Genomic DNA, 14,515 nt, shown 5'->3' with positions numbered 1-14,515 from the left:
GTAATTAAAATTGTTCATCCTTATTTCTGTTGAGTTGTACTCTGTATTATCAAGGGCTCATAAAATACTTTCATACTATAGGAGGTCTTGGACTTGGAAGTTTTGATGCTTGTTTAATTGCTGAAGAATTGGCTTATGGATGTACAGGGATTCAGACTGCTATTGAAGCAAATTCTTTGGGGGTAAGTTACTTAGAAAATTAATTGCTTATTAATGAGACAGTTACTACCAGGTTAGGCTAATTGGTGAAACAGTTTTTTTTAAAGGAACAAAATATTCGGTAGTTTTGATTTCGAGCCTTGACCACTGTGCTGCTTTCCTCTCCAGTATTTGGAGTCCTGGTTGTCCTTGTGGGGAAACAGTATACGTTGGCTGCAGTGTCAGTAGCAATTCTTAGGCAAGGGCAAGGGCTAAAGCCAGCATACAGGAGCAGAATCAGGATGGCTTGCTGTCAACCCCAGCAGTGCTGAAAGTGAGCAATTCTTAGGAGGCCTGATTTGTATATACCATGTCATGTGTCTCAAATTTAATTCTTTATTTGTGTTTCACTGTTGTAGGTTTTTACATATTTCCACCTGGTTTTAGCTCTCTAAATTAGAGGCAGAGTAAAGGCCAATTCTTGGGATTTACCCCTCGGGGGGAAAGTCGTTCTTTTTTTCTGTTTTGAATTGCATGTCTCTGATTTTATATATCTAATAAAAATATTTTGCTGCTTTTAATTTCAATTTTCTGGTAGCAAATTCCTGTTATTATTGCTGGAAATGAACAACAAAAACAAAAATATTTGGGAAGAATGACTGAACAGCCACTGATGTGTGTGAGTATGTATAGCTGCTGCTTGATTTCACATTTTGGAAGGGAACATCCAAAAAAATAAAAGGGGGAAGGAACAAAGGTGCTACTTCTCCATTTCACTCTAAACGTGCTATGGTTTGAATAGTGTATGGCTCCTGAACTCATGCAGACAATTAAATCCCAAAGTCATAAGTAGGTAGTACTAAGAACAGGGAGGCCTAATCTGATTATCCTTAGCCACTCGATCATGCTCTTGGAAGGTAGTTCTTGTGAGAGTTGGTTGTAAAAACTGATTTGGGCCTAACCACCCTTTCTCCTTTCTTGTTTATCATGGGTTCCTTCCTCTACACTTCACCACTGCCATCCTTTATCCTCACCAAATAACCAAACCAGAGAGGCTTGCCCAGTCTTAAACGGTAAACCTCTAAAACTGTGTGCCAAAATAAATCTCTCATAAATAGCTTGTCTTAGATATTTTGTTGTTGTAATAAAAGCTTGCTAACACAGTACATATTCGGCTATGAAATTAAGACAGAAGTTAGCAGTATATTTAGGTACAGTGATTTTTTGGGGTGCCAAGAAAGCATAATAATCCCCTTGCTTATTCTGGGAGAAAGATAATCTACTTATGATGTCTCCAGGATGACAGGAAAGTGTCATAATTATCCCCTTATTTCCACCCATGAGAGATCTGTTTAATGAGGAATTCATTTTGTTTATTGTTGTTTTAAAAGTTTTATTTATTTGAGGGGCCAGCGCTGTGGCGCTGCAGGTTAATGCCCTGGCCTGAACTGCTGGCATCCCTTATGGGCGCCAGTTCAAGACCTCGCTGCTCCACTTCCAATCTGGCTCTCTGCTAAGGCCTGGGAAAGCAGTAGAAGATGGCCCAAGTCCTTGGGCCCCTGCACTCACATGGGAGACACAGAAGAAGCTCCTGGCTCCTGGCTTCAGATTGGTGCAGCTCCGGCCGTTGTGGCCAGTTGGGGAGTAAACTATCGGATAGAAGACCTCTCTCTCTCTCTGCCTTTCCTCTCTCTGGGCAGGGCCAAAGCCAGGAGCCAGGAGCTTCATCCAGGTCTTCCACATGGAAGCAACTCCTCTGCTTTTTCCAGGCCATCAGCAGGGAGCTGGATTGGGAGTGGAAAAGCCAGGACTTGAACAAGCACCCATAAGAGATCCGAGCATCATAGGGGCAGCCTTACCTACTAATGCCACAACATTGGGCCTCTTTTCTTTTCTTTTTTTTTTTTTTTAATTTTTGACAGAGTGGACAGAGACAGAGAGAAAGGTCCTCCTTTTGCCGTTGGTTCACCCTCCAATGGCCGCTGCGACCAGCGCATCGCGCTGATCCGAAGCCAGGAGCCAGGTGCTTCTCCTGGTCTCCCATGCGGGTGCAGGGCCCAAGCACTTTGGCCATCCTCCGCTGTACTCCCGGGCCATAGCAGAGAGCTGGCCTGGAAGAGGGGCAACTGGGACAGAATCCGGCGCCCTGACCGGGACTAGAACCCGGTGTGCCAGCGCCGCAAGGCGGAGGATTAGCCTAGTGAGCCGCAGCACCTGCCACCCCTTATTGTTCTTATGATATGAAGTCAAGGGGGAAAATTATTTTTTTTTAACTTTTATTTAATGAATATAGATTTCCAAAGTACAGCTTATGGATTACATTGGCTCCCCCCGCCCCATGACTTCCCTCCCACCCACAACCCTCCCCTTTCCCGCTCTCTCTCCCCTTCCATTCATATCAAGATTCATTTTCAATTTTCTATATATACAGAAGATCAGTTTAGTATACATTAAGTAAAGATTTCAACAATTTGCACCCACATAGAAACACAAATTGAAAAATACTGTTTGAGTACTAGTTACAGCATTAAATCTCAATGTACAGCACATTAAGGACAGAGATCCTACATGAGGAGTAAGTGCACAGTGACTCCTGTTGTTGACTTAACAAATTGACACTCCTGTTTATGGCATCAGTAATCTCCCTATGCTCCAGTCATGAGTTTCCAAGGCTATGGAAGCCTTTTGAGTTCGCCGACTTCGATCTTATTTAGACAAGGTCATAGTCAAAGTGGAAGTTCTCAAGGGGGAAAATTATTAATAGGTATATGAATTACAAGTTTTGACTAATTTACACTGAGCTGAGATCCAGTTAACTTAAAATCACGGTCAGTATTCTTAAAATTGTTGCTGCATGGGAGCTGGCCATGTGGCCTAGCTGGTAAAGCCACTGCCTGCAACGCCAGCATCCCATGTAGGTGTTGGTTCGAGTCTTGGCTGCTCCACTTCCAATTCAGGTTCCTGCTGATAGCCTGGGAAAAGCAGCAAAAGATGACTTTCTGGATTTATCTGTATTTTCACTTTATTTTTTAAAACATATAAGCTACCTTAAGCTCCTTTAGAATGTAAGGCTAATCAAAGAAATGAAGCAGAGAATTAATGAAAAATTGCTTTGTAATTATGCAAATCTAAAGTAGTGGTATTATCTTGAATAAAAGTTAATATTGAGGGCCAGCATTGTGACACAGTGGGTTAAGCCACCACTTGGGATGCCAGCATCCCATATCAGAGTGCTTTTTTGTGTCCCCTGCTTCTAATATAGTTTCCTGCTAATTTGGCTGGAAAGGCAGTGGAGGAATGCTGAGGTACTTGGGCCCCTGCTACCTTTGCGAGAGATCAGGATGGAGCTCCTTGCTCCTGGCTTCCACCTGCCTTAGCCCTGTTGTGGCCATTGAGGAGTGAACCAGTAGATGGAAAATATCTCTCTCTGTTTCTTTCCTTCCCCTTCTCTCTGTCTCTGTCTCTGCCTCTGTCTTTCAAATAAATTTACAATTTTTTTTAATGTATGTTACCCTTACTCAGATATTTCTACCAGTGCTGTGCCAGATGAACAGAAAATAAAACAGTGATAAGCCGGTCCCCTGGGATAGGTGTTTGGTGCAGTGGTTGTCACTGCTTGGGCCTCTTGCATCCCATATCAGAGGGATGGTTTGAATCTCAGCTCCTCTACTTCTGATCCAGCTTCTTGCTAATACATACCCTGGGAGGCATCAGGTGATGGTTTAAGACTCAGATTCTAAGTTCCTTGCTCCTTGCTTTAGCCAGCTTTAGCTTGCTCCAGCCCTGGCTATTGTGGGCCTGTGGGGAGTGAACCAGCTAGTAGAAGATCTCCATCTGCCTCTCTGCCTACTTCCCTCTCTCCTCCCACTTTTTTACATAAAATGAAAATAAATAAAAGAAAAAAAGGGCCCTGCTTCCAAGAAATTCACAGTCTGATAGACTTTTTTTAGATTGTTACTCAGAATACATTATAGGTAAAATTGTTCATCGTAAGTAAATAAATCATAAGTTATATATATAAAACAATGTTACTGATTGGCTTTGCTTGATTTATCAGTTTGGCAACATTTAGATGTTATAAGCTGAACTATTTAGAATGGTGAGGATGACTTGTTTGGGTTAATAAAAGCCTACATTAGACCTTAGTAATACCAATAGATATCATTTCTATCCTCAAGAAACTCTAACATTAGAGAAAATCATGTCAACTAATATTACATATTATGTATATACTATATATTTTATTTTTACACACTGACACTTTATATGTTATATATTTTATATAATACTGTATAGTGTTATAAAGAAGGGAACAAGTTGCAATAAAAAAGGCTACTAAGGCCGGCGCCACATCTCAATTGGCTAATCCTCCGCCTAGCGGCGCCAGCACATCAAGTTCTAGTCCCGGACGGGGCGCCGGATTCTGTCCCGGTTGCCCCTCTTCCAGGCCAGCTCTCTGCTATGGCCAGGGAGTGCAGTGGAGGATGGCCCTTGGACCCTGCACCCGCATGGGAGACCAGGAGAAACACCTGGCTCCTGGCTTAGGATCAGCGCGGTGCGCCGACCGCGGCAGCCATTGGAGGGTGAACCAACGGCAAAGGAAGACCTTTCTCTCTGTCTCTCTCTCTCTCTCACTGTCCACTCTGCCTGTAAAAAAAAAAAAAAAAAAAAAAAGCTACTAAGGATTAGAAAAACCAAATTTAATTCCTAAGAAATAATCACATAAGATGAGTAGGATAACTCTGAAGAGCCAGCAATGACAAGCCCTTTTTTTTTTTTTTTTTCAACAGAAAAAAACAGATCTATATACATCATAAACTCTAAACACTGCCTTACTATAGAAAAATGGTTAATATAATCAGGAAAAAACTGACGATTCTTAACACAAAATTTTGGTAAAGTGTTGTCTTTCTGGATAGCTCATTTGCATACAGCCTTATTTTGTTATGATGCTGAATATATTGAATCTAGTTACAAGAGTAACCTAGTTCAGTTAACCCAAGTTACAGCTGAAACCGTCTATAAGCATCCTGTCAAAAGGCCATCTAGCTCATGTCTCCATACCTCATGTGCCTGGGAGTCAGCACCTTCTGAAGCAGCCCCATTTGGGAGCATCCCTGACCATTAGAAAGCTTTTCCACAATACGTATATGGTACTGAGGGACAGGTTCTATTTGTTTTTATAATTTTACCATTTCATACTGTATAGGTGTTCAATAAATGTGTGAATGGTTTTATTGTCATTTTCTCATATGAATTTAAATTCTGTCAGCAGTAACGTCATTCAGATATTTTAATATTCTTATTAAAGCACCTGGAAGGTAGTAAGTTATCATGTTTCCCCTTAAATCCACCCTTCATACTTTGTAATAATGAACTGTAAAAGGCAGATCCAAGTGTGTCACTCTCCTGCCTTTATAGGAACATTTAGTGGTCCCATGTCATTAATGGCAGTGGTACTTAATGTATTTTGTAATTTATGAACCCATTTTAGAACCCTGCTTCCTCAGAAAAAATATATATAGTCCTTTCTTTTGCACACTAGAGTGTTCTGGATTCTTTTGAAGCCCACCTACTTGATTCCTTAAGTTCCATGGCACAATAATAAGCACTTCATAAAATCTGTTGAATGAATAAAACTATATTCTCCTTAGCATGGCATATACTCTCCAGCTTCTTTGACCTCATCCCGCCTTGCCTCTTTTTGTGCCTTTCCGTTTTACTCTGTGTTCCAATACTGAACTGCTATTTCATTCTTCTGTGCCTTAGATCTACTTCCTCACTCTTGTTTTCTTCCCATACTTTTAAAAAAAGATTGAGTTATTTGAAAGGCAGAGTGACAGAGAGGGGGAGATTCAGAGACAGAGACACAGAAAGAGATCTTCCATCCACTGGTTTATTCCCCAAACGGCTGCAATGGCTGGGGCTGGGCCAGTCTGAAGCCAGAAGCCCAGAACTCCATCCAGGATTCCCATGTGTGTGGAGAGGCCCATGTACTTGGACCTCTGCTGCTTTGCCAGCCATATTAACAGGGAAGTAGATCAGAAGCATAGTAGGGGCTGGTGCTGTGGCGTAGCGGGTAAAGCTGTCGCCTGTAGTGCCAGCATCCCATGTGGGCACTGGTTTGATACCTAGCTGCTCCACTTCCAATCTGGCTCTCTGCTATGGCCTGGGAAAGCAGTAGAAGATGGCCCAAGTCCTTGGGCCCCTGCATCCACATGGGAGACCTGGAAGAAACTCCTGGCTCCTGGCTTCGGATTGGTGCAGCTCCAGCTGTTGTGGCCAATTGGGTAGTGAACCAGCGGGTGGAAAACCTCTCTTTCTCTCTCTCTCTGCCTCTCCTCTCTCTGTGTAACTCTGACTTTCAAGTAAATAAATAAATATTAAAAAAATAAAAATAAAAAAGCATAGCAGCCAGGATTGGAGCTGGTGCTCTGATGGGGGATGCCAGCATCTTAAGTGGCAGCCTCATCCACTGTGCTACACTGCCAGCCCCTGTTTGTCCTTTTAAGACATCTCTTTTGATGAGTTCTACTTCTTTCTAATCTCCTTATCAACCCCATACAAGGCTAAATAATCTTTCTTATATTCCTATATCATAAACTCTTACTACTTTGAATTAGAATTATTAAGATTTCTTTTTTCTTTGGACTACAGATAACTTAAGGACAAGGAACTTGTGTCTTTAAGCATTATAGTCATTGTATCTGCCACCCAGCAAATTTTAATTAACTTTCCTACTACCCCTTTTATCCATTACTGCTTGCATCTTGTCATCCCTTTGTTTAAGAGCCTGAAGAGGCTGTCCTGTTTCTACCAGAAAAAAATGTTAAATTCTTAATGTAACATAAAAGGTTCTTTTTCTTTCCTTCCTCTCTCCTTCCCTCTCTACTTTCCTTCCCTCCCAGATTCATGTACTATGCTTCCTTTGCAAATGGAGTTCATATGTTATAAAACTCAGGTACTTTCAGAATTATAAACACTGGGTGACCCTCTTTTCTATGTTGGTATCATTGTCTATGCCTTCTCTCGAAGAATCCCCTTTCCTTTTAGTGACCTAATTTGAGCATCATCGCCTCTGGGAAGTCAGTTTCTCATGCCCCTTCTGTATGATTTTCACACTTACATATAAGAAGGGGCATTAGAAAATTCATGGAAAATGCTTCATCTCTTAATTCCATTTTCCCAGGAGCATTCTGAAACCCTCTCACATAATTACAGTAATTTACTAGCTATATTAAATTATAAAGATTTCTAGGACAATATGTCTTTCAATCTCTGGTTTCCTCATAATTTACAGCTGGTACATAGTAAAAATACTCAATAAATTTTGAGTAAATAAGTACATGCAAAATTAAATTTGATGAACATGAGACAGGTGTTTGGTACAGCAGTTAAGACATTGCTTGGGATGCCCACAGCCCATATCAGAGTGCGTGGGTTTGAATCCAGGCTCTGCTCCCTGTGCCTGCTTCCTGCTGTGTGCACCCTGGGAGGCAGTAAGTGATTGCTCTGATACTTGGGTCCTTGCCACCTACATGGGAGATTTGCTACATACATGGGAGATCTAGGTTCTTTGCTTCAGCCTGGCACAGGCCTGGCTATTGCAGGCATTTGGGGAGTAAATCAGAAAATGGATGTTCTCTTTCTCTATGCCTTTCATATAAATAAAAGCGAAAAAAAATTGATGAACTTATTTGAAAACACCTAACATTTTAATTTTGATATGGTTTTTGGCATCCTACACCTGGTTTTATTTATTTTCATTTTATTTGAAAGGCAGAGAGAGAGAAATCTTCCATCTACTGGTTCACTACCCAGATACCTGCAAGAGATAGGGCTAGGCTATGTCAAAGCCAGGAGCTCAGAACTCCATCCAGGTCTCCCACATGGGAGGTACAGACCCAAGTACTTGGGTCAATACCTGGTGCCTACAGGGTGCGCATTACCGGACTGCTGGGTCTGAAGTGGAGGCAGAACTCAACCTCTGATATGGGATGTAGGCATCCCAAGTGTCATCATAACTGCTGCATCAAAGTCTGCCCCTGATTTTAATTTCTATATTAAATAGTCTTACATTTGAACATCTTGATATTTTAAGAACATTTTAATTGTGGTTATTTTATTATATTAGCTTAAATACAATACAATCCTTTTTCTAAATGTTCAAAATTTTAAAACATCTAATTTTTTTATTGTTTCCTTTTATTCAAGGCCTACTGTGTAACAGAACCTGGAACAGGCTCTGATGTGGCAGGTATAAAGACCAGAGCAGAAAAGAAAGGAGATGAGTATATTATTAATGGTCAGAAGATGTGGATAACAAATGGAGGAAAAGCTAATTGGTATATTATTTAAGCATCTCTTTATATTTCTTCTTTAATTTTTATGTTTAAATTAGTTCTTTTTTCAACTTATTTAAAAGGCAGAGATAGAGATCTTCCATCTGCTGGTTCATTCTTCAAATGCTTGCAACAACAGAGGCTAGACAAGATTGAAGCCAGAAACCTAGAACCCAGGCTGGGGCTATTACTGTGAATGGTAGAGACCCAAGTACTTGGGCCCTCAACTGCTGAATCCCAGAGTATACATTATGAGGAAGCTGGAATCAAAAGTGGAGCCAGAACTTGAACCCAGGCATTTCAACATAAGTTACTTGTTTGCTCATTTGAAAGGCAGACAGACATTTTCCATCTTCTACCCCCAAATACCCATCTTAGCCAGGGCTGGGCCAGGCTACAGCTAAGTGATTGGAACTTAATCCAGGTCTCCAACCTAGGTGCCAGGGAGCTATCACATGCCTCCAGAGTGCTCATTAGCAGGAAGCTGATTGGAAGCAGAGACAGGATTCATAGAGAGGTATGTAGGCATCACAAGCAGCAATGACTTTAGCTGCGTGCCACAATGCCGAGCTTCCTGTATTTCCCCTTTTATTTATTTATTTATTTATTTGACAGAGTTAAGACAGTGAGGAAGAGAGACAGAGAGAAAGGTCTTCCTTCCATTGGTTCACCTCCCAAATGGCTGCTACGACCGGAGCTATGCCGATCCAAAGCCAGGACCCAGGTACTTATCCTGGTCTCCCATGCGGGTGCAGGGCCCAAGCACTTGGGCCATCCTCCACTGCCCTCCCAGGCCACAGCAGAGAGCTGGACTGGAAGAGGAGCAACTAGGACTAGAACCTGGCACCTATAATAGGATGCTGGCGCCACAGGCTGAGGATTAACCAAGTTAGCCACAGCGCCAGCCCCCTGTGTTTCTTCTTAATTACTTTATATTCAAAGATTTTCTTCTCTTCTTTTTTTAATTAATTATTTTAAAAGATTATTTATTTATTTATTTATTTGGAAGGCAGAATGACAGAGAAAGGGAGAGACAGACACAGAAAGAGAGAGAGAGAGATCGAGAGAGAGATCTTCCATGTGCTGCTTCTCTTCCTAAATGGCCACAATAGCTGGGGCTGGGCCAGGACAAAACAAGGAGCCTAGAATTCCATCTGGGTCTCCCATATAGGTGGCAGAGACCCAATTACTGGACTATCTTCCACTGCTTTCTGAGTTGCACTAGCAGGGAGCTGGATTGGAAGCAGAGCAGCCAGGACTTGAACTGGCACTCATATGGGAAGCCAGTGTTGTAAGTGCTGGCTTAACCTGCTATACTACAACACCACCCACTTCCTTTTATTTTTAAACCACCACAAATTAATTATGTTCATGGATGGAACTAGCATGTCTATAAGAAATACAAGTAGTTCAATGATTTTAAAAACATCTTTAAGCTCCTGAACTATTTCTTCAATATAACTCTCAGAAATTTAATTTGTAAAATAAAAATACGTGCTCTGATTGAGTCTGATTAAGGCCATCGTTCTGTGGCCTGTTACCTACCCGCACTCCCCATCTCCTTCAGCCACATATCTTTGAAACCCCTAAAACTCTGAGGAAAAGAGAAAAATATTGGTATAGAATGTTTCTCTGATTCTCAGAAATAAGCATAAGTCATCTTAAACATCAAGTTAGCCTTTCAAGAGGAGGTCCAAATATATAGGTCCAAACATGATAGGAAGTTCCACAAAGTATCAAAGAAATCATTTGTATAATTATAAATTGTTAAACACTTGATTATTTGTTGAAAAAAATAAGAAAGCTTAAGGGAATCCACAGTATTATGTATCAGCCTTTAGAAAGCTAACATGGAGTGGGCACTTAACCTACTGCTTAAGACGCCAGTTAGGACCACTGCATCCCATTTTGGAGTAGCTACATTCAATATCCAGCTCTGACTTTTCACTCGAGCTTCCTACTAATGTAAACCCTGGGGGGCTGTGGTCATGGCGCAAGTAATTGGATTCTTGCCATCCATGTGGTGGCAGACTTGGTTTAAGTTTCTGGCTCCTGGCTTTGCTTCCAGACAAGCCCTGACTGATGTAGATATTTGAAAAATAAACCACTGGGTCAGAGCTCGCTTTCTCTTTCTCTCAAATAAATTTTTTTTTAAAAAGCAGCAAATGTAATTTCAACATCAAGTAATAGGAGTATAGCATTGAACAAAAGGCTAGAATACTGACATTCTAACACATTTTAAAACATGCATTGAAAAAGAGGAATAAATCCAGAAGCAAATAAGTGGCCTGTATTAAGAGAAGCCTACAAAACATGATATGAGGAAATAAAGGAACTGAAATTGGTTATTTTAGAAGAATCTTGAATGTTTTTGAAATAATACTACACAGAGCCGGCGCCGTGGCTCAATAGGCTAATCCTCCACCTACCGGCACCAGCACACCGGGTTCTAGTCCCGGTCGGGGCGCCGGATTCTGTCCCGGTTGCCCCTCTTCCAGGCCAGCTCTCTGCTATGGCCAGGGAGTGCAGTGGAGGATGGCCCAAGTGCTTGGGCCATGGCGGCCATTGGAGGGTGAATCAACGGCAAAGGAAGACTTTTCTCTCTGTCTCTCTCTCTCACTGTCCACTCTGCCTGTTAAAAAAAATACTACACAGAAAGAAGAGTAGTTATGTTTACTTCAAGAAGCCTATTTAGAATTTATGGGTGAAAGTTAGAAACATGTAGAATTCATAACATTGGTATCTTGTACGTGTTGTTGGTATCATTGTACCATCATCATGTGTGTGTCTTTCATCAGGTATTTTTTATTAGCACGTTCTGATCCAGATCCTAAGGCTCCTGCCAGTAAAGCCTTCACTGGATTTATTGTGGAAGCAGATACACCTGGAGTGCAGATTGGAAGAAAGGTAAATACATAATTATCAATTATTAAACCCTCAAATGCTATTTCAAAATTACTATTTCAGTTTCCTTTAATGAAGACATTTTGTCTCAGGTTAAAATAAAAAGGTTTATTGATATCATATGAAATAATTTATATGTTGCCCAAAGTGTTTTTTGTTTTGTTTTAAAGATTTATTTTATTTATTTGAAAGAGTTACGGAAGAGAGGTCGAGATGAGAGAAAGAGAGGTCTTCCATTCGCTGATTCACTCCCCAAATGGCCACAATGGCCAGAACTGAGCAGATCTGAAGCCAGGAGCCAGGAGCTTCTTCCAGGCCTCCCATGTGGGTGCAGAGGCCCAAGGACCTGGGCCATCCTCTACTGCTTTCCCAGGTGCATTAGCAGGGAGCTGGATTGGAAGTGGAACAGCTGAACCAGTGCCCATATGGGATGCTAGTGCTGCAGGCCAGGGCTTTAACCTGATGTGCCATAGCACAGGCCCCATGTGGCTGAAGATTTTAAGTTGAGAATAGCAATTTCAAACCATTTTGAGAATTACCATTTGTAGTGCCAATCTCTGGAGAATACTAATGGCTGTGAGGGACAGTGAAGTAGAAGTCAGACCATCATTTATATTGGTTGCTCAGCAATAGAATTTTACATATTTCAATGGATTCTCCCATTCTTTTTCTTTTTTTTTTTTTTTTTTTTTTTTTTGACAGGCAGAGTGGACAGCGAGAGAGAGAGACAGAGAGAAAGGTCTTCCTTTGCCGTTGGTTCACCCTCCAATGGCCGCCGCTGCAGCCGGCACACCGCGCTGATCCAATGGCAGGAGCCAGGATCCAGGTGCTTTTCCTGGTCTCCCATGGGGTGCAGGGCCCAAGCACCTGGGCCATCCTCCACTGCACTCCCTGGCCATAGCAGAGAGCTGGCCTGGAAGAGGGGCAACCGGGACAGAATCCGGCGCCCCAACCGGGACTAGAACCCGGAGTGCCGGCGCCGCAAGGTGGAGGATTAGCCTATTGAGCCACGGCGCCGGCTTCTCCCATTCTTTTTCACCTTTGGATCCTCCCAGCAAGTTCTAGTAGAATAAATGGCATTATACCCATTTTATGGATTAAAACAATAAGACATCAATAAATTCCCCAAGGTCATACCACACTAAGAGGTATATTTGTGCCTGAGAAAAGTGTGAGGAAGGCAAAAAGCCCTGAATGTGGAAAGGCAAAAAAAAATTTTGTTTAAATAAGAAAAGACAGGGCTAGTGTTGTGGCGTAATAGGCTAAGCCTCTGCCTGTGGCACTGGCATCCCATATGGGCACCGGTTCAAATTCTGACTGCTCCATTTCTGATCAGGCTCTCTGCTATGGCCTGAGAAAGCAGTGGAAGATGGCCCAAATCCTTGGGCCACTGCACCAGCTTGGGAGACCTGGAAGAAGCTCCTGGCTCCTGACTTCAGATTGGCGCAGCTCCAGCCGTTGCCGCCAGTTGGGGAATGAACCAGTGGATAGAAGACTTCTCTCTCTGTCTCTGCCTCTCTGTAACTCTTTCAAATAAATAAATAAATCTTAAAAAAAAAAGTGGCTTTTGCACCAAAATAAACTTATCTTTTTATTCCATTTTACATGAATTTTATGAATCCCCCTTGTATTTATAGGAAAAAACGCAGTAGTTATAGGTAAGAGAGAACTACTGTGCATTAAAAAGGTGAATATTTCTATATATAAATTCTACTTAAATTAACCTAATTTTTAAAAGACTGGGGGGCTGTCGCTGTGGTACAGTAGGTTAATCCTCCGCCTGCGGCACTGGCATCCCATATGGATGCCGGTTCTAGTCCTGCTGCTCCTCTTCTAATTCAGCTCTCTGCTATGGGCTGGGAAAGCAATCATAGATGGTCCAAGTACTTGGGCCCCTGCACCTGAATGGGAGACCCCAGGAAGAAGCACCTGGCTCCTGGCTTCAGATCGGCACAGTGCCGGCCGTTGCAGCCATTTGGGGAGTGAACCAACGGAAGGAAGACCTCTCTTTCTCTCTCTCTCTCTCACTGTCTGTAACTCTACCTCTCAAAGAAAAAAAAGAAGATTGGAGGAGCACAGAATCAATTCTATATTCAATAGATTACCTTGTACATTTGTTAAGATTAAAGATATTAAATCAGATTATGTCTGCTAAATGTTTTTTGTTTTGTTTTTAAAGATTATTTATTTGAAAGGCAGAGTGACAGCTTGCGGGAGAGAAGGCGCAAGAAGGAGAGGGAGAGGAAAATGGTGAAAGGAAGAGGGACAGGGAGAGGAGAATCAGCTATCTTCCATCCTGGTTCCATCCCCAAATGGCCACAACCAACAGCAGAGGCTGAGCCACGCCAAGGCCAGGGAGCTCCATCGAGGTCTCCCGTGTATGTAGCAGCTTCAGGCACATAATGAGATTTATTTTTGCAGATATTGTGAACTTGCAGACCTTTAAACTAGTGTTGGTTTCAGTGTTTGTGATACATTTAGATTAGAGATTGCCAAACTCTTCTTATAAATATCCAGATTATAAATATTTTCTTTGTGGGCCTGTTTATGCTTTGTCACAGCTATTCAGTTTTGCCATTATAACAAGAAAGTAGTCATAGAAAATAATAAGTGTAACTATATTATTTATAATATAAATAAGTGTGATTATATTATAATAAAGCTTTATTTGCAAAAATGGGCATTGCTGGCCATAGTTTGTTGACCCCTCTTTAGATAATTGCAGAAAGTAGTAAAACAGTGGTTAAAGCAAAACTTGATGGTAGCTCAAAATTTTTTTTTCTTAAAATCTATCTATTTTCGTATTTCTAATTAGGAATTAAACATGGGCCAGCGATGTTCAGATACAAGAGGAATTGTCTTTGAAGATGTGAGAGTACCTAAAGAAAATGTTTTACTTGGTGAGGGAGCTGGTTTCAAAATTGCAATGGGAGCTTTTGATAAAACCAGACCTACAGTAAGTAATATGAGTTGACCATTTTACAGTATCTTTTATTTATTACATTAAAAATTAGTTTATTTTGATATATTTGTTTTGTTTTTCCTGTTTAATTATCTTTTATTAAGGGCATAGGGGAGATAATTTTTTTTCTTATTTTTTAGAATTTTTCAACTTACTTTCTGCCTATTAC

The 14,515-nt window shown here is 41.4% G+C and overlaps 1 protein-coding gene across 2 annotated transcripts in view; it reads left to right on the top strand.

The window, feature by feature from the left end:
* The window catches only part of ACADM (acyl-CoA dehydrogenase medium chain), a 36,517-nt gene that overhangs the window by 13,541 nt on the left and 8,461 nt on the right, over positions 1-14,515 (top strand). For both annotated transcript variants that reach the window (XM_002715911.6, XM_051857585.3), the window contains 5 exons: positions 82-182; positions 737-817; positions 8,353-8,483; positions 11,279-11,387; positions 14,200-14,340. In XM_002715911.6, the coding sequence (XP_002715957.1) occupies positions 82-182; positions 737-817; positions 8,353-8,483; positions 11,279-11,387; positions 14,200-14,340 (563 nt within the window). The remainder of the gene's footprint in view (positions 1-81; positions 183-736; positions 818-8,352; positions 8,484-11,278; positions 11,388-14,199; positions 14,341-14,515) is intronic.

The sequence above is a fragment of the Oryctolagus cuniculus genome, chromosome 7 (assembly GCF_051225735.1).
Source record: "Oryctolagus cuniculus isolate XC-2025 breed Fujian yellow rabbit chromosome 7, ASM5122573v1, whole genome shotgun sequence".
In the NCBI taxonomy this organism is placed as follows: Eukaryota; Metazoa; Chordata; class Mammalia; order Lagomorpha; family Leporidae; genus Oryctolagus; species Oryctolagus cuniculus.
This window is presented reverse-complemented; position numbering and strand designations above follow the sequence as displayed.